The sequence below is a fragment of the Chiloscyllium punctatum genome, chromosome 16 (genome assembly GCF_047496795.1).
Source record: "Chiloscyllium punctatum isolate Juve2018m chromosome 16, sChiPun1.3, whole genome shotgun sequence".
Lineage (NCBI taxonomy): Eukaryota > Metazoa > Chordata > Chondrichthyes > Orectolobiformes > Hemiscylliidae > Chiloscyllium > Chiloscyllium punctatum.
The window spans coordinates 69702044-69727808 of NC_092754.1; the positions used below are offsets into that span (position 1 = coordinate 69702044).

At 46.9% G+C, this 25765-nt stretch overlaps 1 protein-coding gene across 1 annotated transcript in view; it reads left to right on the forward strand.

The window, feature by feature from the left end:
- The first annotated feature begins 10909 nt into the window (after positions 1-10909).
- The window catches only part of LOC140486833 (uncharacterized), a 33155-nt gene continuing 18299 nt past the window's right edge, over positions 10910-25765 (forward strand). The window contains 4 exon segments of the mRNA XM_072585886.1: positions 10910-11055; positions 12166-13351; positions 13354-13529; positions 22787-22934. Coding sequence (XP_072441987.1) covers positions 12220-13351; positions 13354-13529; positions 22787-22934 — 1456 coding nt within the window. The 5' untranslated portion in view covers positions 10910-11055; positions 12166-12219.

Here is a 25765-nt window from a genome sequence, read left to right on the forward strand (position 1 = left end):
GGTCAATGTATAACTTCGGATCGCTGCAGAAGGTAAAGGAATTTTTGGACTCTCTTAGATAAATTGTAAGAGTGAACTCGTGTGGTGAATGATGTTGTTCTGCCCTCCCCCTTCTCCTGTTCACCGTTTTTTCTTTTTTATTACTTTATTGCTTAATATTATCTCCGGGGAGTAGGGAGGGGGGACACTCTGCAATTTTTTTTTCCCCTCCCTTTTTTTGTAAATATATATAGGCCGAGTGGTCTAGTAGATTTAGGTGAGGAGGGGTCTCTGCTTTGTCTTATTTTTTCTCTTTCTTTTAAAGTGGGGCTGTTTTCCCCCTGTTTATTTTGTATTACCATAATTATTACCTGCTGAGAGTGTAATTTTATAGTTTTACGTTTATACATGGTATTAATATCACCAAATATATCTAGGGGAGGGGGAGGAGGGTAGGGTACTCACTGTTAATTTTAGCTTGGTCGTACACTTGAATTTTCTTCACTTTATTATGGGGTGCCTGGGTCGAGGGTGGGGCACTGGTCGGGAGAGGATATGATGGATTTTCGGAAAGGAAGGAGTTCCCCCGGAAATGTGGGGGAAATCTCCATTTAAATATGTTTTTGTTTTTTTATTTAGAAATAGTTTTTTATTATATTAGTGTGAGTATATTAAAGAATCTCTATTTTTGTGAATTTTCTATGGTCTATGCTCGTGGTGTTTTGGATGGTGTTTCTCCTCCCAGGGGGTCTCGGACTCGTCTGGATGATTATGGTTAGTCATTCAATTATATGGTCCACCTGGAATGTCAAGGGGAGTAATTCTCCAATCAAAAGGAAGAAAATATTACCAAACCTCAAAAAAGAAAGGGTTGATATCGGAGACCCATTTATTGGTTAAAGGACATTTGAAATTACAACAGGGTGGATTTGATCAGGCCTTCTTTTCATCCTTCAGCTCAAAATGTAGGGGAGTAGTCATTCTTATTTGGAAGAATCTCCCTTTCAAAATCCTAAGTCAGATAAAAGATGAATCTGGACGATATATACTAATTAAAGCCCTTATAAATGGAGAGGAATATGGGATTTTAAACCAGTATTGTCCCCCGGCGCATCCTTTTCAAATTTATAACGGAAGCCTTCTCCAAACTGATGGCTCTCGGTGCTCGTCATACAATTATGGGGGGAGACTCTAATTGCACTATGGAGCTGGAAATAGACAGGATACCCAAGAGTACTGCGGGTGGATGCCCCAGATCTAGACAATTGGCGGATTTGAATCAAGAATTAGGATTAATAGATGCGTGGAGGTGCCTCCACCTGCACGGCAGAGATTTCTCTTTTTACTCTAAACCACATAAATGTCACACTAGAATTGACATGTTTTTTGCCCCCTCAACTTTTTTAAATTCCATATCATCCTGTAAAATAGGTGATATAATAATTTCTGATCATGCTGTTGTGTACATGAAAATCAAGGCTAGGAACAATGAGGCATTCCCCTGACATTGGCGTATGGATTCCTTCTTAATGAAGGATAGTAAATTTGCAAAATATTTTTCTCAAGAATTTAAAGCTTTCTTGGAAATTAATTCAGGTCCGGCTAGTAACCCGTCAATGATGTGGGTGACTATTGATGCTGATGCGTGAGGTCTGATCATTTCATACTCGGTGACCCAGAAAACATTAAAGGGAGAGCAACAGCTTGAGGCTCGCTTAAAAGCAGCTGACAGACCTTCTATTACCAAATTACAAAGGATTACGGCCCTTAGGACAGCTCTGAATACCGCCTTCACCCAAACAGCAAAGAGGGAAATATTATTTACAAAACAAAGATTATATGAATTTGGCGATAAACCTGGTAGATGCGTAGCATTTCTCCCAAGGAGAAAAAGGGCCCCTCAAGCTATCACGGCTATCGGGGAAAGTGCTGGTACTCTGACTCACGATCCTAAAAGGATCAACACAATCTTCAGAAAGTTTAATCCTGATCACAGGGTTGTGAAGATAGAGCCAGGAGGATGCAGTCCTTTTTTAAAAGCCTGGCCTTTCCAGACTTAATCCCGGAACAGGTATCAGTCCTGAATGCTCCCCCAACAACCCAGGAAATACTTGACGTAATCAGGCAACTTCAGAGCGGTAAGGCACCTGGCCAAGAGGGCTTTCAGGTTGAACTTTACAAAGAGTTCACTGGAGTATTAGCTGGCCCCACTTATGGACGTGTATAACTACACAAATAGTCAGGGCTGCCTCCCACCTTCACTGAAAGAGGTGAATATCTCCCCTATTCTCAAAAAAGGAAAGGATCCAGAAGATTATGCATCTTGCTAACTGTAGATTTTAAAGTTCTTTCTAAAACATTAGCATTGAGGCTCGAGAGGGTGCTGCCATATATCATAAAAGAGGAGCAGACTGGGTTTATTAAGGGCTGTAGACCATCTGATAATATTAGAAGGGTCTTGAATGTGAATCAAGTCTGTCATCAGGAAAAAATACCGGGAATAGTAGTCTCATTGGACACGGAGAAGGCATTCGACAGGGTTGAATGGTCATATCTGTTCTATACATTGGAAAGGTTTGGCGTTGGAAACGTATTTGCTAAATGGCTCTCAACACTGTATAATGATCCCAAAGCAGTTGTGATCACCAATGGATTAGGCTCAGATCGAGTGGGGAGAGGCTGCCATCAGGGATGTCCTCTCTCACTGTTGCTATTCACGCTAATAATTGAGCCACTGGTGGTAGCGATACGGGCTGACTCTAATATAACGGCCCCGAGGGTTGGTACAGGTAAACATAAAATTACCCGATATGCTGATGATGATCTCCTTTTTCTTAGTAATCCTCTGATGTCCTTGCCTCACTTAATCCAAGTTATTAATACATTTAGTGCATTTTCAGGCTACAAAATGAATTTTTCAAAATCGGAGGCCATGCCTCACTAGTATGTCCCACTTATTGGACGGATCCCACTTCCCCTTTCAGTGGTCTCTGGAGGGTTTCTTATACTTTGGCATTTTTATCACCCCAGTATTTGGCCAGCTAGACAAGGTCAATTTTGTGCATCTATTGGAAAGGGTAAGACAGGGCCTTCAACGTTGGGGAGACCTTCCAATTTCCTGGCTAGGTAGAATAGCCCTAATTAAAATGAGTGTCTTGCCCCGATCTCTTATACCCGATGAGAATGCTGCCGAGTACGGCACTGCGCAGATTGTATGGTTGGCTGGGTTCTTTCATCTGGAATCCTAGACGGCCCCTTATTAAGTTAAGAAAGCTACAGCTTCCACAGACAAGGGGGGAGGGCTGGATTTTCCAGACTTTAGGAAGTATCAGTTAAGTTCCTTGTTAAGCTACATAGCCGATTGGGTCACGTCTGACCCGCAATCAATCTGGATGGACATCGAGGCTTCTCAAGTACAGTGCCCTCTTATTCACCTCTTATTTTTAGATCAGATGAAAATCATTACGGACCACTGTAGAAACCCTACAGTACTAAACACAATTAAAGCTTGGAATATAATGTGGCAAAACGAGGGTAATTCACATAAAACATCCCCCTATACTCCTATAGTGGGGGCATGGGGTTTTCAACTGGGGCTTACAGATGCTGCATTCAAATCCTGGAGATCCAGGGGTATCTCCTGTTTAGGGGATCTGTTCGAGAAGGGGGTCCTGATGTCTTTTGAACAGCTGCATCAGAAATTTGGATTACCTAATGGAGACCTCTTTCGATACTTCTACATTCGAGACTACATACTGGAGACTACTGCGTTATTAGATGTTCTCTATAAATCAGATAGAGAACGTAGTGTGTTGTGGCCAATGGGTGTACCCTCGGTCAGCACTCTTTATCACTTATTACGTGATGAAGTGTCGGAAGATATGGACCATCTGCTTAGAACGTGGGATCAGGATTTGAGGCTGGAAATTTCTACAGAACAGTGGAATGACATCTGGGAAAATGCCAAAAAAAATCTCCATTTGTAACAGAACCCAGACCATTCAGTTAAAGATGCTTCATAGGGCCCATATGGCACTGGAAAGATTGGCAAAATTTAGGGCAGGAGCATCTCCAATGTGTCCCAAATGTAAAACAGAGGTGGGCATTCTTACACCGCTAATGGACATGCCATAAGATCCTCAAATACTGGACCAAAGTAGTAAAGGCCCTGACAGAAATCTTGGGAACGGAAATTACTGTAGATCCAGTATCTCCTCTTCTGGGCTTCTCGAGCTTACCTTCTCTGGATGTGCGCTGGAGGAAATTATTTTCCATTCTCTCCTTCTACGCAAGGAAAGGTATCTTAGTAAACTGGATGGCTGAGGGCCCTCTCGGACTTCCGAATTGGCACAGATTAATCATGGAATGTATTCCCCTTGACTTCCTTACAAATATGGTGCACCAAAAAACTGAATTATCCTGTAAAATATGGCAGCCCTTTTTTGAATTACATAGATACAGATATTTCGGCCATTCTTTCAAGGGCTTTCATCTAGTTGAGGTAACAGTTCTGGCTGGTCCGGGGTCCCTTGGGAGAGGAATCCCGCGTGAATACGGGTTTTATTACGAATTATGTTAACTCATTCCGAGCATGTACTTCACTACTTAATTACTATGTTCTCCTTTTTTCTTTTGAATAATGTAAGATATTTGATCATACACTCTGGTTAGTTATAGGTTAGATTAGTAGTTAGTTGAGTTTATCTTTATCTTCTCTGTATCTCTTCTCTTTGTTTGACAGGTTTTGGCTATTTATTTAAGATTTAATTGTATAGTAGTGTTTGTACGTGTCTTTTTTTATTTGCAAACTTGTAAAAACATGTTAAATTTTCAATAAAAATATCTGTAAAAAGAAAAAGTGCATCTGTACAGATGCATGAGTAGGTGGAGAGCAGAGGGATACAGATTCAGGAATTGCACGATAGGTTTAGACAGGGGATTTGGATCGGCTTAGGCTTGAAGGGCCGAAGAGCCTGTTCCTTAGTTGTAAATTTTTTTTGTTCTATGTTGAGGTTGTACAGGATGTTGGTGAGGCCGTTTTGTTTAGAGTACTGAGTACAGTTCTGGTCACCCTGTAATAGGAAGAATATTATCAGAAGGGGTTCGGTAAAGATTTACTTGGACGTTGCCAGGAATGGAGGGTTTGAGTTATAGGGAGAGGCTGGGACTTTTTCACTGGAATGGAGGAGGTTGAGCGATGACCTTATTGAGATTTGAAAAATCACGAGGGGTGAGGGTAAGGAGAAAAGCAAGGAACATGCACGGTTATGCCGAGCCGGGGGTGGGAAGCTGAACCAAAATTGTGGCTCTACCCTTTTTTCTTCCTCCTTGACATTTGGCCAGTTGAATCGGTCAGTTACACCAGCATATCTACAGAGCCTACTGCGCGTGCTCCTCGGTGTCAGCAAGCACTGCACATGTTCATCGGTGTCTGCAAAAACCTGCACATGCTCCCATCTGTCTGTAAAAATGGTGCATGAACTTCATTTGCTGGCCCAATGAGGTGCAGTGGAACATCAGAAAGAGCCTGGTCCTCCTACCATTCAGAACAGCCCTATTGTCTGAATCGGAGACGTCGATTTTCCTGCTCCTCGGATGCTGCCTGACCTGTGCTTTTCTAGCACCACTCTAATCTTGACCCATGAGCTTCTGAAGCTGCTACTGCTCTTCTCTCTCTCTCTCTCTCTCTCTCACTCACTCAATGAAGATTGAGATTCATCCAAGACTGTAATTTCCTTCCTCTGTCCAACAGCACACTCTCTTCTCTCACTCCCTTTTCTATTTCTTTTATTTTCATGCTGGGATCCAATTGTTGACTTGCAGCAACTGAAAAGAAAGGGAGTGAATCCAGAAAGAGGACAGACTCTGGAAAAGCTGGTCCAGGTCTGTGCCTCAAATACCTGGCAAGTGCAGTACCACAGGGTGAAGTTATAGTCTTTGCTGTAAAAAAAAAGGCAGAAATGAGGTGTATTGTTTAAATGGTGATAAATTGGGAAGTGGAGAAAGTGAGGACTGCAAATGCTGGAGATCAGAGTAAATATGTGTGGTGCTGGAAAAGCACAGCAGGTCAGACAGCATCCAAGGGGTAGGAAAGTTGACGTTTCGGGTAAGAGCCCTTCCTCAGCAATGATGTATGGATGTACAAAGGAACCTCAGCGTCCTCCTACACCAGTCGCTGCCGGTTGTCAGACAGGTGCAGCAAGCAATCAGCAAGGCAAGTGGTATATTAGCAAGAGGAATTGAGTTCAGAAGAGGGGATGCCTTCCTGCAGTTAGGGGGTCATGGAATATTTTCAAGGCTGAGTTCATATAATTTTTGAACAGCCAAGTGGATGTTTATTGGGGAAGGCAAGAAAATAGTTTTAACGCCAGTACAGAACAGTGACGTACAGCATAGAAACACACCCTTCAGGTCAACTAATCCATGCTGACTATATTCACAAATTAAACTAATCCCACTTGCCTGTGTTTGGCCCATATCCCTCCGAACCTTTCCTGTTCATGTACGTATCCTAATGTATTTTAAACATTGTAACTGTACCTGCGTCCAACATTTCCTCTAGACATTCATTCCACACACCAACCACACTTTTTTTAAAAAAAGAAAGTGCTCCTTATGTCTTTAGACTCGTTCTACTCTCACTTTAAAAGTTTGCTCCCTAATCTTGAAATGACACCTGCCATTCACCTCACCTATACCCCTCATGATTTTTTAAACCTCTGTCAGGACACCTCTTAACCTCCGATGCTCCAGTGAAAAGAGTCTCAGCCTCTGCATCTCGATGTAGGGAGATCCATATCCATTTGTGATCTGTTCACTGCTGGGGCAGGCTTAAAAGACCAAATGGCTGACTCCTGCTCCCAATTCTCAGTGTCCTGGACAGCAAGAGACTATAAGACATAGGAGCAGAAAGTAGGCTAATCAGCCCATCAGGTCTGTACATACCATTCAATCGTGGCTGATCAGTTTCTGAGCACCATTCTGCTGCTTTCTCCCTGTCACCTTTGATCACCTCAATACTCAAGACCCTAGCTATCTCAGTCTGAATATCCTCAGTGACCTGGCCTCTGCAGTCTTCTATGCCAATGAATTCCATAGATTCGCCACTCTGACTGAAGACGTTTCTCCTTATCTCCATTCTAAAAGGTCATCCCTTTACTCTAAAGCTGTGCCCTCGGGTCTTAGTTTCTCCTATTAATGGAAACATCTTCCCAACATCCACTCTGTCCAGGCTGTTCAGTATTCTATATGTTTCAATTCGATCTCCCCTGAGTATGGCCCTGTTAATCAGCATGAACCAGACCCTTCAGAATGAGGTGCAGCAAGGATTTGGTTCAGCAAACTGAGAATGGAGAGTGTGTGGGATGGAGATCTTCAGCTTCTAAGGAATAAGAGAGGAAAGAGAGTTCACTTTAAATTAGAATTGATTGGATGGGCTGATAGGCTAACGAAGGGCGGATGGAGTTGAACTTGGAGAAATGTGATGTGTTGCATTTTGGTCAAGCAATGCAGGCAGGACTTACACAGGGGAGGTGTTGCAGAAGAAAGAGACCTTGGAATGCATGTTCATACTTCCTTGTAAGTGGAGTCGCAGTAGACAGGATAGTGAAGACGATGTTTGGTATGCTTTCCTCTATTGGTCAGAGTATTGAGTGAAGGAGTTGGGAGGTCACGTTGTGGCTGCACTGGACAGTGGTTAGGCCACTTTTGGAACATTGTGTGTAATTCTGGTCTCCATCCTATGGAAGGATGTTGTGAAACTTGAAAGGGTTTGGAAAAGGTTTATAAGGCTGATGTCCGAGTTGGAGGGTTTGAGCGAGAGGGAGAGACTGAATAGGCTGGGGCTGTTTTCCCTTAGTGTTGGAGGCTGAGGGGTGACATTTATAGAAGGTTATAAGGGGCATGGATAGGGTGAATAACTAAGGTCTTTTCCTCCGGGTCGGGAAGCCCAAAATTAGAAGGCCGAGGTTTGAGCTGAGAGGACAAAGATTTAAAAGGGACCTGAGGGTCCACCTTCTCAGAGGGTTTTGCATGTATGGAACGAGCTGACAGGAAGTGGTGGAGGCTGGTACAATTACAACATTTAAGCAGCATCTGGATGAGTACATGAAGGGGAAGGGTTTTGAGGAATATGGGCCACATGCCGGCAAATGGAATAGATTGATTTCGGATATATGGTTGGCATAGACGAGTTGGGCTGAAGGATCTGTTTGTGTGGTGTATGACTCTAACTGTCTTCGGTGAAAGCAGAAGTGTGGTTGTGAAGACAGGGCTTTCAGAGCAGCTTTCAAAGATGTTTTGCCCTTCTTAGGACCGGAAGAAGTTAGAATGAAATCTTTCATTTGTGAGACAGCAACCACTAAGTGAGTACATCCGGGAATTTGGGAGAAAGTGGGAATTCATTGCACTGAGAGGATGAAGCCCTACCCTATCCAGTCATTTCTGCTGGTAGCTGAGACTAGGCCTCAAGCTTTGGGGGGAGTAGGTTTAGGACCGAGATGAGGAGGAGGAAGTGAGGGCTGCTGGTTTTCCCAGAGAGTAGTGTATCTGCAGAATTCTCTGCCCGAGGAAGCAGGCTCCAAAATGCCCCGGTCCTAATTCTTCAGCTTGACATACCCGTGACTGTAAACTTTGAAGTGCTTTGGTTAACTGATGCAAATATTTCCCACTTGTCCAACAATCCAATGTCAGCTGTTTCAGTCATTTGAGATGGTTTTGATTCATCTACTAAATACATCTACTCTTATTAGACAATATTCATAACAACGTATGGGAGGTGATAGTATATATGCAAGTTGTAGACAAGTAAAAAAGACCGACCAGGCAAGGAAGTGGTTAACAAACACAGGGCATCCCTCTTAGAGTATGCACCTTGTTTGTTCACAAATTAAACACGCTTCAGATCTTTTCCTAGCTGCTTTCCAAAAATCTGGGTGCCACCAGGTTTGTGAGCGTGTACAATAATGTACTCATCAACTGAAATAGGCAGCAGCAAAGAGTGAACACAAACCAGTCGAGCAGGGGGCACCCATGTTTTGGTTTGAGTATTGAGGGAGTGCCCTTTTTGAGGCCCCTGTGATATCAGTATCATACCCAGGCTAATGTGCATTGAAACCAGATTATGAGGTGTTAACTTTCCTGCAAACTTCTGCCTGTGTGCGTCTCTCTGTAACATTTTCCAACCTTCTTCATATCTCAGTTTGTCAGCTCTTGTTTATTTCTTCCAAGGCTAATGAAGCACTCACATTCCAGAATAGTCCAAATTAGGGAGTTGAGCCTCCTAAATCCTGGCTATGACACATAGCTGCTTAACCAAGTGTGCAAACTCTCAATATCGGTCAGCCGTTCCATTTGCAAATCGAATACTGTTATCAAAGTTGTTCTTGTCTCTGCATGAGTCCACAACCCGGAGAAATGCAACGGATTCTTTAATGGTTGCCAATGTGTCCTGTGCCAAATTCATTCACGTCTGGATGTCCTGAAGCGAGCAATTATCCTTCAGATTTCTACTACCCAATTAAAACTAATGTTGGGCCCTCTAATGGATCGGGGGCATTTTATATAAATAATTATTCCCTCCGGAGTGGAAACGGGGCCTTCAGCCCAAAAACTCCACATCGACACTCCGAAGAGCAACCCACCCAGACCCATTCCCCTACATTCACCCCTGACGAATGCACCTACACTACAGGGCAATTAAGCATGGCAAATTCACCTAACCTGCAATTCTTTGGACTGTGGGAGGAAACCCGCTCAGACACTGGGAGAACGTGCAAATGCCACACAGTTGCCAAAATCACTCCAAAAGTTACTGCTTCCAATAATAGATTAAGTCTTTTCCCTGGGGTCGGGGAGTCCAGAACTAGAGGGCGTAGGTTTAGGGTGAGAGGGGAAAGATATAAAAGAGACCTAAGGGGCAATGTTTTCATACAGAGGGTGGTATGTCGATGGAATGAGCGACCAGAGGAAGTGGTGGAGGCTGGTACAATTGCAACATTTAAGAGGCATTTGAATAAGTATATGAATAGGAAGGGTTTGGAGGGATATAGGCCAGGTGCTGGCAGATGAGATTGTGTTGGGATATCTGGTCGGCATGGACAGGTTGGACCGAAGGGTCTGTTTCCATGCTTATGTCTCATGACACTCCAAAGGTTACTGCTTCCAGAGGAGCCTGTTGGACTACAACCTGGAGTTGTAATTTTAACCTTTATCCAAGTTAAGGTGGATTGGCTATGCTAAATTACCCATAGTGCCCAGGGATGTGCAGGTTAGGGTGGATTGGCTATGCCAAATTCCCTATCCTGCCCAGTGATGTGCAGGTTAGGGTGGATTGGCCGTGCTAAATTACATATAGTGCCCAAGGATGTGCAGGTTAGGGTGGATTGGCCGTGCTAAATTCCCCATAGTGCCCAGGGATGTGCAGCTTAGGGTGGATTGGCCGTGCTAAATTCCCCATAGTGCCCAGGGATGTGCAGGTTAGGGTGGATTGGCCGTGCTAAATTTCCCATAGTGCCCAAGGATGTGCAGGTTAGGGTGGATTGGCCGTGCTAAATTTCCCATAGTGCCCAAGGATGTGCAGGTTAGGGTAGATTGGCCATGCTAAATTACCCATAGTGCCCAGGGATGTGCAGGTTAGTTTGAATGGGCCATGCTAAATTAGGCATAATGTACAGGTAAGATGCATGACTCAGGGTTAAATGTAGAGCAATGCGGATAGGGATGTGGGTGTGGGAGGGTCGGTGAGGCCGAGTGACCTGCTTCCACACTGTGGGAATTCTCTGAAGGAAGGGGGGTTTTGGAAAGTGTGTTCTCCTGCCCGACTGCTGCTGGGGCAGCGCAGGCGCAGTGCGGTAACCCGCTGTCGGTTCCGTCCCGCCTCCAGCGCCGTCACTATTCTCGCCCCGCCCCTCGTTCCTTTGGTGACGTCACAACGCGGAAGTGGTCCTGTCAAAGTGAATGTCCCTCCCTCTGGGCAACTCTTCATCCTGGGAGGGAGACCGAGATGGGAGGAGGGGAATTTGGTCACTTGTAGCAACTGGAGTGAATCCAGGGAGGGAGCAGACTCCACAAACTCAGGTATGTGTCTTAGTTACCCGGGTGAGGAGGGACTGAAGGATAGAGATTGGGAAGGGGGAGGGCTGGATATCTTTTTTGTTTTGATGTTTAAAATGCACCCGATTCCCACCAGTAACTGCAACAGGTACAAGTACAGCACATGCAATATTCCTCATTGCAGCTTCAAGCCGGTTTTGCATCCTCTGTTCTTGCTCCACCTTGGCTCCAGCACATTCAGCTTCCTTCCCTCATTCCCATCCCCCCGCCCTGATGTTCCAAGCTGACCCTCAAAAGATCGGTTTGTCCCTCCATTCTTTTTTGTGGGTTTTGAAAACTTTCCCAATGCTCTGATTATAAGAGTTGTGAAGTTATGTTGTAGCTGCACCAGACATTGGTTAGGCCACTTTTGGAATGTTGTGTGCAGTTCTGGTCTCCATGCGAGAGGATGGATGTTGTGAAACTTGAAAGGATTCAGCGAATAAGGTCATTGAATATATCCAAGGCTGGTTTCATCTGATTTTTGAACAACAAAGAAGTGGATGTTTGTTGGGGAAGGCAAGAACACATCTGTCGTCTGCAAGGTGTTAGAAAGGATTCTGAGGGATAGGATTTATGACCATCTTGTGATTGTGAAGGCTGGACTTTCAGAGCATGTTTTGCCCTGACTGGGAGCAGAAGAGTTTGACTGAAGTGTGTCGGTGTTAATGCCTTGATGTCTCATTTTGCTCCCACCTTCTCGGGGTCATTAACCATTTTGTGTCTGGTCCTTCCTCAAGAAGCTGCATTGCAGGTTCACCCTGAATTGACACTTTTTTTTATGCTTCCCAAAATCAGACCTGCTCACTCTCAGCAGGATCCCAGTGGTGTGAAAGATATTAAGTTTCAGGTGGTATTATCCAAAATTCGGAGAGATGTCAGTCTTGATGTTTTTGCTTTTTCTGCCCCTGTAAGATCCTGAATCAGCACCTTCAGGGGAATTAGTTATATTGGAGTGAGAACAGAGAGTGGGATGGTGCTTTCAATTTTGTGGAGTAACAAAAGACCAGAATATTCCACAGAAAGTAGAATTGCTTGTTCTGAATTTTTACCCTGCCCTGGCAGTGATGACTTTTGTAATCTCTTTTTAAACAGTGTACTTGAAGAGGGGCTGGAAACGTGTGTGTGCGCGCAGCTGAAGCTTCGGCCATGGAGAAACCTGAGGAATCCCGCCCCGTGGAGAAACAGTGGAAGTGTGCTGATGGCGGAAAAAGCTTCCATTTCCCGTCTGCCCCGGAGATTCATCAGCGCATCCACACAGGGGAGAGGCCGTTCTCCTGCCCCGAGTGTGGGAAGGCCTTCAGCAAATGCTCCAACCTGCTGAGGCACCAGCGCTCCCACACGGGAGAGAGGCCCTTCAACTGCCCCAAATGCGGGAAGAGATTTGCCCGGGCCTCCAACCTGCTGACCCACCGGAGGGTCCACACCGGGGAGAGGCCCTTCAGCTGCCCCGAGTGCGGGAAGGCCTTCAACAATTCCTTCAACCTGCTGACCCACCAGCGGATCCACACGGGGGAGAGGCCCTTCAGCTGCCCCAAGTGCGGGAAGGCCTTCAGCAGTTCCCCCAACCTGCTGAGACACCAGCGGGTCCACACGGGGGAGAGGCCCTTCAGCTGCACCGACTGCGGGAAGGCCTTCAGCAATTCCTCCAACCTGCTGACCCACCAGCGGATCCACACGGGGGAGAGGCCCTTCAGCTGCCCCGAGTGCGGGAAGGCCTTCAGCGATTCCTCTTCTCTGCTGACCCACCAGCGGATCCACACGGGGGAGAGGCCCTTCAGCTGCCCCGAGTGCGGGAAGGCCTTCAACAATTCCTCTTCTCTGCTGAACCACCAGCAGATCCACACGGGGGAGAGGCCCTTCAGCTGCCCCGAGTGCAGGAAGGCCTTCAGCGATTCCCGCAACCTGCTGAGACACCAACGTGTCCACACAGGGGAGAGGCCCTTCAGCTGCCCCGAGTGCGGGAAGGCCTTCAGCGATTCCTATTCTCTGCTGACCCACCAGCGGATCCACACGGGGGAGAGGCCCTTCAGCTGCACCGACTGCGGGAAGGGCTTCACCTGCTCCTCCGCCCTGCTGAGACACCAACGTGTCCACACGGGGGAGAGGCCCTTCAGCTGCCCCGACTGCGGGAAGGCCTTCAGCAATTCCTCCACCCTGCTGACCCACCAGCGGGTCCACACGGGGGAGAGGCCCTTCAGCTGCCCCGAGTGTGGGAAGGCCTTCAGGCATTCCCCCAACCTGCTGAGACACCAGCGGGTCCACATGGGGGTGAGGCCGTTCCCCTGCACATGGGGGAGAGGCCCTTCAGCTGCCCCAAGTGTGGGAAGGCCTTCAGCAATTCCTCCAACCCGCTGACCCACCCGCTCCTCCCTCCTCCAGAGGCACCAGCGAGTTCACATACCACCGCAGGGGGGATTGAAGGAATGATGGCTGAGTGCCATTATCGACTGGACTATTAACCCAGTTCCAGGGGCTCCCGGGTTTAAATCCCGCTGCGGCAGATGGCGCTATACAGGGTATGGGTTGAAATTGCTGAGTGAGGCAATAATTCCTCCAGGTTAAGGCTGTACCAAGGATCCAATTACAAAGGGACATCTTGGTGGTGACCAATAGTAAAGAAAGTGATGGGGGGTGGGGGGGGAATGGGGGTGGGGGGGTGTGTGCGCTTTGACTTTGAGCTGTTTAAAAAGCAACTACTTTTTCTCTGCCATTTTGCTGAGGGGGTTTGAAGCTGTAACAAAGTTGGGTCACAATAAAGGTTACCTGAACTTGCTGCTGTGCTCAGACTCTCATTGAAAGCTTTGAGCTCCAAGAGTTTTTATTTTAAAGCTGCTCATTTCTTTCAGCCTCCTGCACTAAGCTTCCAATGTCGCATATCAGTTGGAGTCGTGAATGAGGAGCCAGTATCGTGAGAACTTGACAATTTTTCAGGAGTGCAGAGTGTGCCATTTCATCGGCGTTGTAAAGTTTCCTGGCAGCATCAGGAGGTGTGGGCAGTGTTCGCGAGAAATTATGTGGAGAGGCCGATGTTGGACTGGGCTGGATAAAGTTAAAAATCACACAACACCAGGTTATAGTCCAACAGGTTTATTTGGAAGGATGAGCTGTAACTGTGGAGCAGGATCATAAGACCCAGATTTTATAGCAAAAGATCACAGTGTCATGTAACTGAAATGACATATTGAACACACCAAGATTGCTGTTAAGTCTTTCACCTTTTAGACTGAGTTGCAGGTTTCAGTTCATTAACCTGTAAATCCCAGAATTACTATTAATTCACATTCTCGAGATGACTTAAGGTTTTTTTTTAAAAAACAGTGACATCTCAGCCCAGACAATGCATTAAAGGTGTGAGGTTCGAGTCTGTCAGTATCCCAAATTTGGAACTAGAACCAGTCTGATTCAAACTGGGAATTTATAAAATATTACACTGATTGACTGCCTGCAGTTTCTGCACATTTTTGAGCAAAGTAGAATGTGTCTGCAAACATATTTCTGCCAATACAAGTTTGCCCAATAAGTGATGAGTTTGTGCATGAGAGTGCACGTAAGTGTCTGCGCATGTTTGGTAAAGTGAGTGCGTGATGGAGTATACGCTGAGAGAGTGTTGGGGGCGTGTATGTGTGGGTGTCTGGAGAGAAAGCGTGTGTATGAGTGAGCTATCAAAAGCGAGGGCTTGCGTTTGGCTAAAACAAGGAAGGGAAGCCCATGAACAATTTAAGGGTCCAACCCTTTGTCGTGCTGTAAAAGAGAGACAGGGTGGGGTTCAGGTACACAGTTCTTTGAAAGTTGCATCGCTGCTCGACAGGGTGGTCAAGAAGACATTAAGCACACTTGCCTTCATTGTTCACCCCACTGAGTCTCGGAGTTGGGACATCATGTTGAGGTTGTACAGGATGTTGGTGAGGCCACTTGGAGAGTACGGAGTACAGTTCTGGTGACCCTGTAAGAGAATTCTTCCGATGAGAGGGTTCGGTAAAGATTTACCAGGATGTTGCCAAGACTAGATGGTTTGAGTTATAAGAAGAGATTTGGACTTTATTTATTGGAGCACAGGAGGTTGAGGAGTGACATTATTGAGGTTGATAAAATCATGAGGAATGGAGGTAAGGTGAATAGCAAAGGGCTCTTCCTTAGTGTAGGGGAAGTCAAGGCTCAGGGGCATATATCTTTGAAGTGAGAGGAGAGAGATTTAAAAGGAACCTGAGGGACAATGTTTTGATAGAGGGTGAATTACCCATAGTGCCCAGGGATGTGCAGGTTGTGGTGGATTGGCCATGTTGAATTACCCATAGTGCCCAGAGATGTATAGGTTAGGGTGGATTGGCTATGCTAGATTACCCATAGTGCTGTGAGAAACGAACCCCACTTAATCAATAATTTTCAATCCGAGTCCGCCCTGCCCCCGCCCCCGCCCCTGCCCCCCCCCCCCCCCCCCCCCCACCCCCCGCCGCTTTCATTCATATCGCTTTCATTCTTGTTAACTCCACTGTTGGCTGAAACAATTATACCCTGGTGTTAGTTCATTTACCTTGCAGAAGCAATTATGGTTGCAGAAGTAATACTGCTTTACCTATATCCCACAGGGGTGACCCTACAACCTTGTATAAATAATGTGGGGCATGGCGAGGGTAAACAGACAAGATCTTTGATCTGGGATTGCTCATAGGTTTAGGGTGAGATTTAAAAGAAACCGAAGGAGGAACTCCTATGTACAGAGGGTGGTGTGTGTTAAGAATGAGCTGCCAGAGGAAGTGGTGGCTACAATTATAACCTTTAAAAGGTATCTGGATGGGTATATGTTGGGAAACATTTAGAGGGACATGAGCCAAGTGCTGGCAAATGGGACGAGATTGATTTAGGATATCTGGTCAGCATGGACTGAAGGGACTGTTTCTGTGCTGTACATAGAACATAGAACATAGAAGAATACAGCGCAGTACAGGCCCTTCAGCCCTCGATGTTGCGCCGATCAAAGCCCACCTAACCTACACTAACCCACTATCCTCCATATACCTATCCAATGCCCGCTTAAATACCCATAAAGAGGGAGAGTCCACTACTGCTACTGGCAGGGCATTCCATGAACTTACGACTCGCTGAGTGAAGAACCTACCCCTAACATCAGTCCTATATCTACGCCCCCTTAATTTAAAGCTATGCCCCCTTGTAATAGCTGACTCCATACGTGGAAAAAGGTTCTCACTGTCAACCCTATCTAACCCCCTAATCATCTTGTACACCTCTATCAAATCACCCCTAAACCTTATTTTCTCCAATGAAAACAACCCCAAGTGCCTCAGCCTTTCCTCATAGGATTTTCCTACCATACCAGGCAACATCCTGGTAAACTTCCTCTGCACTCGTTCCAGTGCCTCCACATCCTTCCTATAGTATGGCGACCAAAACTGCACACAATATTCCAGATGCGGCCGCACCAGAGTCTTATACAACTGCAGCATGACCTCAGGACTCCGGAACTCAATTCCTCTACCAATAAAAGCCAGTACGCCATATGCCTTCTTCACTGCACTATTTACCTGGGTGGCAACTTTCAGAGATCTGTGTACATGGACACCAAGATCCCTCTGCTCTTCCACACTACCAAGTAGTCTACCATTAGCACAGTAATCCATCTTTTTATTACTCTTACCAAAGTGAATCACTTCACACTTAGCTACATTGAACTCCATTTGCCACCTTTCTGCCCAGCTCTGCAGCTTCTCTATATCCCGCTGTAACCTGCCATATCCTTCCTCACTGTCTACAACTCCTCCGACTTTCGTATCATCCGCAAACTTGCTCACCCAACCTTCTAACCCTTCCTCCAGGTCATTTATAAAAATGACAAACAGCAATGGTCCCAAAACAGATCCTTGCGGAACACCGCTAGTGACGGCACTCCAAGATGAACCTTTGCCATCAACTACTACCCTCTGTCTTCTTCCAGAGAGCCAATTCCTAATCCAAACCTCCAACTCACCCTCAATGCCATATCTCTGTATTTTCTGCAGTAGCCTACCATGGGGGACCTTATCAAACGCCTTACTAAAATCCATATATACCACATCTACCGCTTTCCCCTCATCTACCTCCTTAGTCACGTTCTCAAAGAATTCAATAAGGTTTGTGAGGCACGACCTGCCCTTCACAAAACCATGCTGACTATCCTTGATCACATCATTCTTATCCAGATGTGCATAAATCCTATCCCTTACAATTCTCTCTAAGACTTTGCCCACAACAGAAGTGAGACTCACTGGCCTATAGTTACTAGGATTATCCCTACTCCCCTTCTTGAACAAGGGAACCACGTTTGCTAGCCTCCAGTCCTCTGGCACTACTCCTGTCGACAAAGAGGACACAAAAATCAAGGCCAATGGCTCTGCAATCTCCTCCCTTGCTTCCCAGAGAATCCTGGGATAAATGCCATCAGGCCCAGGGGACTTATCTATTTTCACCCTTGCCAGAATTTCAAACACCTCTTCTCTACATATCTCAAAGCCATCCATTCTACTTATTCGTGCCTCAGTATTCATATCGACAACAATGTCCTGTTCCTGAGTGAATACTGACGAAAAGTATTCATTCAGCGCCTCCCCAATCTCTTCAGCCTCCACACGCAACTTCCCATTACTATCCTTGATTGGACCTATTCCTTCCCTAGTCATTCTTTTATTCCTAACATACCTATAGAAAGCCTTAGGGTTTTCCCTAATCCTACCAACTAAGCACCTTTCATGTCCCCTCCTTGCTGCTCTTAGCTCTCTCTTCAGGTCCTTCCGGGCTACCTTATAACTCTCAATTGCCCCTATTGAACCTTCACGCCTCATCTTTACAAAGGCCGCCCTCTTCCATTTAACAAGGGATTCCAACTCCTTATTAAACCACGGCTCCCTCACACGACCCTTTCCTCCCTGCCTGATAGGTACGTACTTGTCAAGGACACTCAATAGTTGCTCCTTGAACAAGTTCCACATATCAATTACGCTCTTGCCTTGGAATCTACTTTTCCAATCCACACATCCTAAGTCATGCCTCAACGCATCATAATTTCCCTGCCCCCAGCTATAACTCTTGCCCTGTAGTACACACTTATCCCTCTCCATCACTAGAGTAAAAATCACCGAATTGTGGTCACTGTCCCCAAAGTGCTCACCTACCCCTAGTTCTAATACCTGGCCTGGTTCGTTACCCAGAACCAAATCCAGTATGGCCTCACCTCTTGTTGGCTTATCTACATATTGTGTCAGGAAACTCTCCTGCACACATTGCACAAACACTGACCCATCTAACGAACTTGAGCTATAGCTTTCCCAATCAATATCAGGAAAGTTAAAGTCTCCCATAACAATCACCCTATTTCTGTCACTCTTCTCCTGAATCATCTTCGCAATCCTTTCTTCAACGATTCTAGGACTATTAGGAGGCCTGTAAAAGACTCCTAACTGGGTGACCTCACCTCTCCTATTCCTAACCTCAACCCAAACTACCTCAGATGGCAAATCTTCGTCCATCTTCCTTTCCACCGCTGTAATACTATCTTTGACAAGCAAAGCCACACCCCCCCCCTCTTTTGCCCCCACCTCTGACCCTACTAAAACATTTAAACCCTGGAACCTGCAACAGCCAATCCTGTCCCTGATCTAGCCACGTCTCCGTAATAGCCACAACATCGAAGTCCCAGGTACCAACCCACGCTGCGAGTTCACCTACCTTATTTCGTATACTTCTGGCATTAAAGTATACACACTTCAAGCCACTCTTCTGTTTACAGGCACCCTCCTTTAAGATTGATGCCATATTCCTAACCTCCCTACACTCCAGGTCCTGCACCCTACAGCTACAGTCTGGGTTCCCATGCCCCTGCAGAGTTAGTTTAAACCCCCCCCCCCAAGAGCACTAGCAAACCTCCCCCCAAGGATACTGGTGCCCCTCAGGTTCAGGTGCAGACCATCCTGTTTATAGAGGTCCCACCTTCCCCAGAAAGAACCCCAGTTATCCAAGTACCGAAATCCCTCCCTCCTGCACCATCCCTGTAGCCACGCATTTAACTCTTCTCTCTCCCTATTCCTCGACTCTCTATCACGTGGCACGGGTAACAAACCAGAGACAACAACTCTGTTCGTTCTAACTCTGAGCTTCCAACCTAGCTCCCTAAAAGCCTGTCTAACATCCTCAGCACTCCTCCTACCTATGTCATTGGTGCCAATATGGACCACGACTTCAGGCTGCTCCCCCTCCCCCTTAAGGACCCGGAAAACACGATCAGAGACATCACGTACCCTTGCACCTGGGAGGCAACATACCAAACGTGAGTCTCTCTCGTTCCCACAAAACCGCCTATCTGTGCCCCGAACTATCGAGTCCCCAATTATTATTGCTCTGCTCTTCTCCACCCTTCCCTTCTGAGTAGCGGGGACAGGCTCCGTGCCAGAGGCCTGAGCCCCGTTACTTACCCCTGGTAAGTCGTCCCCCCCACAAGTATCCAAAACGGTATACTTGTTCTTGAGGGGAACGACCACAGGGGGTCCCTGCACTGGCTGCTTCCTCCCAGTCCCCCTCACTGTCACCCATCTATCTGCCATCTTTGGAGTTACTACTTCCCTATAGCTCCGATCTATGACCCCCTCTGCCTCCCGAATGATCCGAAGTTCATCCAACTCCAGCTCCAGTTCCCTAACACGGTCTTGGAGGAGCTGGAGATGGGTGCACTTCCTGCAAGTGTAATCAGCAGGGACGTCCATGGCATCCCTCACCTCATACATCTGTGATTCTGGCTTGCCACTAATGTTTGTCACGTCTGTATGTTCAGGTTCTCCCTGGTGTTGGTGTTAACGCCTTGGTGTCTTATTTTGCTCCCCACATCCTGGGGACATTAACCATTTCCTATCTGGTTGTTCTGATCTGGACTGCTGTCCGGATCTTTGGATTTCTGGGATTGGTCAATAAACACACCTGGAAGTGACTTTGTCAATCATACAAGCAATAGTTTATTCTTTGATACAGCCGGGTCGGTAGACTCTGATCAGCCCAGAAGGATTAGATTAGATTAGATTCCCACACCGATCCTCTGAAGAGTAGCCCACCCAGACCCATCTCCCTCTAACTAATTCACCTAACATTACGGGCAGTTTAGCATGGCCAATTCACCAAACCTGCACATCTTTGGATTGTGGGAGGAAACCCACGCAGACATGGGGAGAATGTGCAAACTCCACACAGCCAGCCCCGCGAGGCTGGAATCGAACCTGGGACCCTGGTGTTGTGAGGCAGCAGTGCTAACCACTGAGCCACCGATGAGCACTCATTGAGTGCCAAAAGAATCCACCGACTTTTACAGAGTTTGGATAGAACTTATATACATTGTTCAGAGTCAGACATTGAGCATGATCACATAGTAACAACCAATCAGATCCCGCAAGGTCCTCATGCATTTTTGACTTAGCCTAGGGCAGCACGGTGGCTCAGTGGTTAACACTGCTGCCTCACAGCACCAGGGTCCCAGGTTCGATTCCAGCCTTGGGTGACCGTCTGTGTAGAGTTTGCACATTCTCGCCGTGTCAGAGACCTGGGCCCGAGTGCACACGCCTGGTAGGATGTTTTCCCCCCTCAACAGTACCCTCTGACTTATACAGCAGGAAGAAAATAAAAATAAGTCGTCCCTCCTCTCCCAGGAACCTCTGCTCTCCAACTTCAAATGTAAAACCTCAACTCAGTGACTCCCCACTCCTGGGTTGCTGCTACCGCTGAAAAATAGAAAATGTCACCTTTTTTTGTGGTTAGCACTGCCGCCTCACAGCACCAGAGCCCCGGGTTCAATTCCCCTCCTATGTCTGCGCGGATATCCTCCCACAGTCCCAAGATGTGTGGGTTAGCGTGAATTGGCGACGCTAAATTGCACCATTGTATTAGGTGACGGGGAATGGGGCTGGGTGTTTTGCTCTTCGGCGGGTCGGTGTGGACTTGTTGGGCCGAAGGGCCTGTTTCCACACTGTAGGGAATCTGATCTAAAGTTCTGGAATTTATATATTGATGAACTGAAACCTGCAACCCCTTCTAAAAGATGAAGGATTCAGCAGCGGTCCAGGTTTGTGCCAAACATTGCATCGGTTGCAAGACACTGTGATGTTTTGCTATTAATTCTGTGTCTTATAATCCTGCACCACAACGACCCGTACAAGGAGCAGCGCTGCAGAAGCTAGTGCTTCCAAATACACCTGGGTGGGCGGAGTTTACCAGGAGGGGCGGGGTTTAGCGGGAGGGCAGTACTCATGGGCGGGGCGTGTCTCGTGAGGTTCGCGCGCTGGTAGGCGGCGCGTACAGCCTGGACGCGCGCGGCTTTGTGGGCGGTTGCGCGTGAGGGAGGGGGGCGTGGTTTTGACTCGCGCGGGGATCGCGGCGAAGGGGTGGGGTTTGGTGCAGGAGGGGGAAAGAGGTTTGGTTCCCAGAGGCGGGGCTTATGACCTGCTTCAGGAAGGGGCGGGGTCTACGAGTTGCGTTCGGAAGGGGCGGTGTTGACGTGTCGCGATGGCGGAGGAGGGGGCGGGACCAGGACCTGGATCAGTGGGCGTGGCCATCCCGAAGCCGGAAGTGTGCCCGCGGCCTGTTTCCTCCGCTGGAGCCTCGGCTGCAGCAAGTAAGGTAAAGCTTTATCAATATTTCCTTTTACAGAGTTTGTATTTAATAACCAGTAATGGATACTCAATATCATCATAAAGTCCCAAAATGCAATTCATTTCAATCCATTGCAGATAAGCACTAAGAGTTAATTTTCTACAGGATTCAACAGTCTCAGCACTAAAATGGTCTCACAAGGGAACGGCTGTGAATGTTATCACTTGGTGTCCTGTTCACACAGATTCACCGATGCTGAGGCAAACGTTCTTCATTGCCTTACAGCATCCTGTTCTCACTTGGTGAGCCCAGGTGTCCCTATCTTTAAGTTCTCTCCTCATTCTGAGCCTTCCTGCCTGTTTATTTTCTAGTGCAGTAAATGTATTCAATAATTCAGCATTACATTTTAGTCTGAATGTTTAAAGACAAGTTTTAAGGCTCTTGACTTTATCACCCAGATGCCCACACTCTCATTCCTCCCTTTGATTGCACCGCGATCACTGAAAGAGAAGGCTAGTCCAAACGAATGCCCTTCAAGGTGGTCCAGCCGTCAACATCCTGTAGAGCAGCACCACCATCTTCACAGCTCATCTGGTCATATTTATCATCACCATCGACACGTGTGGGGGAGCCATCAGATCGCGAAAGGAACATCTTCTGGGGCAAATCTATATCGCTAAGGGACCTCATAAGCCTAGCAATTAAATAGCTAACAATACCAATACCGACAAACAGACATAGCTAAATTGATAAGCCAATTGTACCATCAGCCCGATCTGCAGTTTCCCCAACTGGTCCCTTCAGTCATTCTGTCACGGAATACCTGGATCACTTCTTGAATCTTAGTAATATTGCCAGTGAGATTGGGAATGCCCATAGTGCATTTATCTTGGACAATGGTGCAGACCTCACCCTCCCGGGCGAGTATATAGTCTAAGGCATATCGATTCTGCACAGAGTAAAGACACAGGTCTGATAATCCCAGTTTACTCTGTTCCAGAGCCTCTTTACTCTTATTTCCTCAAATGGTCAGGCCACAAAAGAGGGAATTGTGGTTCTGTTGACTTGTTACCCCTGCCGATCCTTCCAACCTCAGGGTACTCTGGATTCCCCAGCCTATCGGGTGTGCTGTATTGTCACCCAGTCCCTTGGGATCCTTCCAGTTAGAGCAAGGTTGGCTGAGACCGATCGCTGCATCCTCCTCAGATGGAGGTTCCATCGACTTGTCCACTGGCCAGGACAAGGTACTGTTGTGGGAACAAGGGCTCCGGTAGTGACCTTATGAGGGACATCTTTGCCATCCAGGACAAGGAAATTGGTAGCTTTCCCTTAGCTGAAGAAATAATAGTCTGGTTTGGTGTATATTAGGGAGAGTTTGTCAAAATAGGTTACTGAAATGTTACAGCAGGGGGTCTGGTCAGATCTACAGGAGTAAAGGGTCGACGTTTTGCAAGGGGAGTTGCTTTAGCACTGTACAAAATGGGCCAAGTGACTTGAGCACTCGCAGTGTATGGGAAACAATGGTCCTCAGAATGCTGTTCCCATTGGGCTCTCCCTTCGCTCTATTGTACAAGGTCTTGGTGACAGTATCAGCTTCTGAAAAGAGAAATGGCCTATAAATGCACAAGGGAAGGGTTCCGTTCCAGGTCCATGTGCCGCATAAGGCCTGCTGAACCCCAGGCAGTGTTACACCGGCTGTTTGTATACACAGACCGGAGGTATTGGAAAGTGATATTTCTCTTCGCAGGATCGGCAGTAGGAAGTCTGACAAATAGAATGGAATCAGGGACTGGGGACGGGGCAAGTAAGTCATCTCCCGCTAGAGAGGAGTAACATACTACTGCCTCTGGTGTGAAGAGCGTTCTGTGGGCCTGTATAAATAAGTTCCTTGTGGATTGAGGAGTTTTCCCTATCAGGTTTCCCTTTTCTCGAGTCGGCCCGTCCTACAAAAAGGGATGGTGTTCCTGGGCGCCCTTAAAATATTTACCATAATGACGGGGTTGATCATTTTTATCCTCACTAGGATTGCGTCTGCAGGTAAGATCAAAAAGACAGGTTCGGTAACGCCATGGTAACTCCCCCTGATTTCTACTGTCCAGATGGACCATCTGGTCTTTCTGATGGAAGAGTCCATTACAATAATCAATCTTCATCACGTTCCACACGTCAAAGGCGTCTGGTCCGGTGCACTGGACGACATCTCCTCAGTATGGGTGGTGGATAATCTCTGATCATTCCTGGTCCCATCCATACTTAGTGGCTTTCCCCATCAGGATGTTGTACGTGATCAGAGAGGTGAGGAGATAAGTGATCCCCCACATGTCCCTCCTCTTAGTTCAAGTATCTGTAATAAGATTAACATTAGAACAACAGCAAAATTCAAAAACCGAACTGGACATGTCCACTCCTTTTGTTCAGATTCCAGAATTCTCTCCTCGTCTTTCCCCCTTTTGATTGGTGCGGTCAATCAATTTACAATGGTGCCGTTGGACCCAAGCTGAGCGCCCAGCGACTGTGACCGCCGTAGGGGTGGGAAGTAGAACCTGGAAGGGGCCATCCCAACGAGGTTGGAGACCTTTGCCAGTCCAGTTCTTGACGAGCACCAACGAACCAGGCTTTACCTGTGACGAGGCTGAAAGGGAGGGAACATCGCTGTAGGCCGCACGCTCCTGGGAGTGAAAGGCACACATAACGTTGGTTAGAGCAAGAACATAACCAATCATTGCTTCGGTCATGTGGTGGACGTGGACTGAGAAGGGAGCCGAATCGTTCCAAGGGGTACGGAGGGGGTTACCAGAGAGACTCTCAGCCAGAGACAGTCGTGTCTTGCCCGCAGACATGGATCGCATCTGGAATAAGGCCACAGGGATTAGCATAACCAGGAGAGGCCAGACTCTGCCATTAATTTGGCAAGTTTAGTCTTATGTCTGGTTAAAACATTCAACAAGGCCGGCCGCCTGAGGATGATAAGCACCGTGCAGTTGCCAACAAATACAAAGCTGGGAACAGAGTTCTCCGTTAATATTACATGCAAAGTGTGGTCCATTGTCTGAGCTAATGCACGCAGGTATACTGAAGGGGGGAATTATTTCCTTTAAACAAAATCTTCACCACACTCTCAGCAGTAGTGTTAGGAGGAGGGTAGACTTCAATCCACTTTGAAAAGACATCAGCAATAAGCAAAACATATTTATAGCAACTCAACTCATTTCTCCAACTCAATGAAGTCCAGTTGAAGTGTCTCCAAGGGACCCTCCAGCAAGGGAGTTCTCGTAGAGATACTTGAACTAAGAGGTGGGGGATCGCCTACCCACTGACCTGTTTGATCACGTACAACATCCTGATCGGGAAAGTCACTGACTGAATATCAATGTGATCTGAAAATGATCTGAGATTATCCTGGTGTCATCTGGTGCACCAGACCAGACGCTTTCAACGTGGAGTCGCTTGAGCGATGGAGTGAGCTGCCAGAGGAAGTGGTGGGTGCTGGTACGATGACAAGTTAAAAGGCTCCTGGATGGGCATCTGAATATGATGGGTCAGGGCCAAGTGATGGCAAATGTGACTGGAGTCATAGAGATGTACAGCACAGAAACAGACCCTTCGGTCCAACTCCGTCCTTGCTGACAAGAGAGCCAACCCAATTTAGTCCCAGCTGTCAGCTCCCGGCTCATATAGGGGCCAAGTGATGGCAAACGTGACTAGATTAATTTAGGATATCTGGGCAGGTTGGACCAAAGGGTCTGTTTCCGTGCTGCGTGACTCTAATTGTCTTCAGTGAAAGCAGAAGTGTGGTTGTGAAGGCTGGACTTTCAGAGCATGTTTTGCCCGGACTGGGAGCAGAAGGGTTTGACTGAAGTGTGTCGGTGTTAATGGCTTGATGTCTCATTTTGCTCCCACCTTCCCGGGGTCATTAACCATTTTGTGTCTGGTTATTCCTCAAGAAGCTGCATTGTCGGTTCACCCTGAATTGACACTTTTTTATTGCTTCCCAAAATCAGACCTGCTCACACTCAGCAGGATCCCAGTGTTGTGAAAGATATTAACTTTCAGGTGGAGGTATCCAAAATTCAGA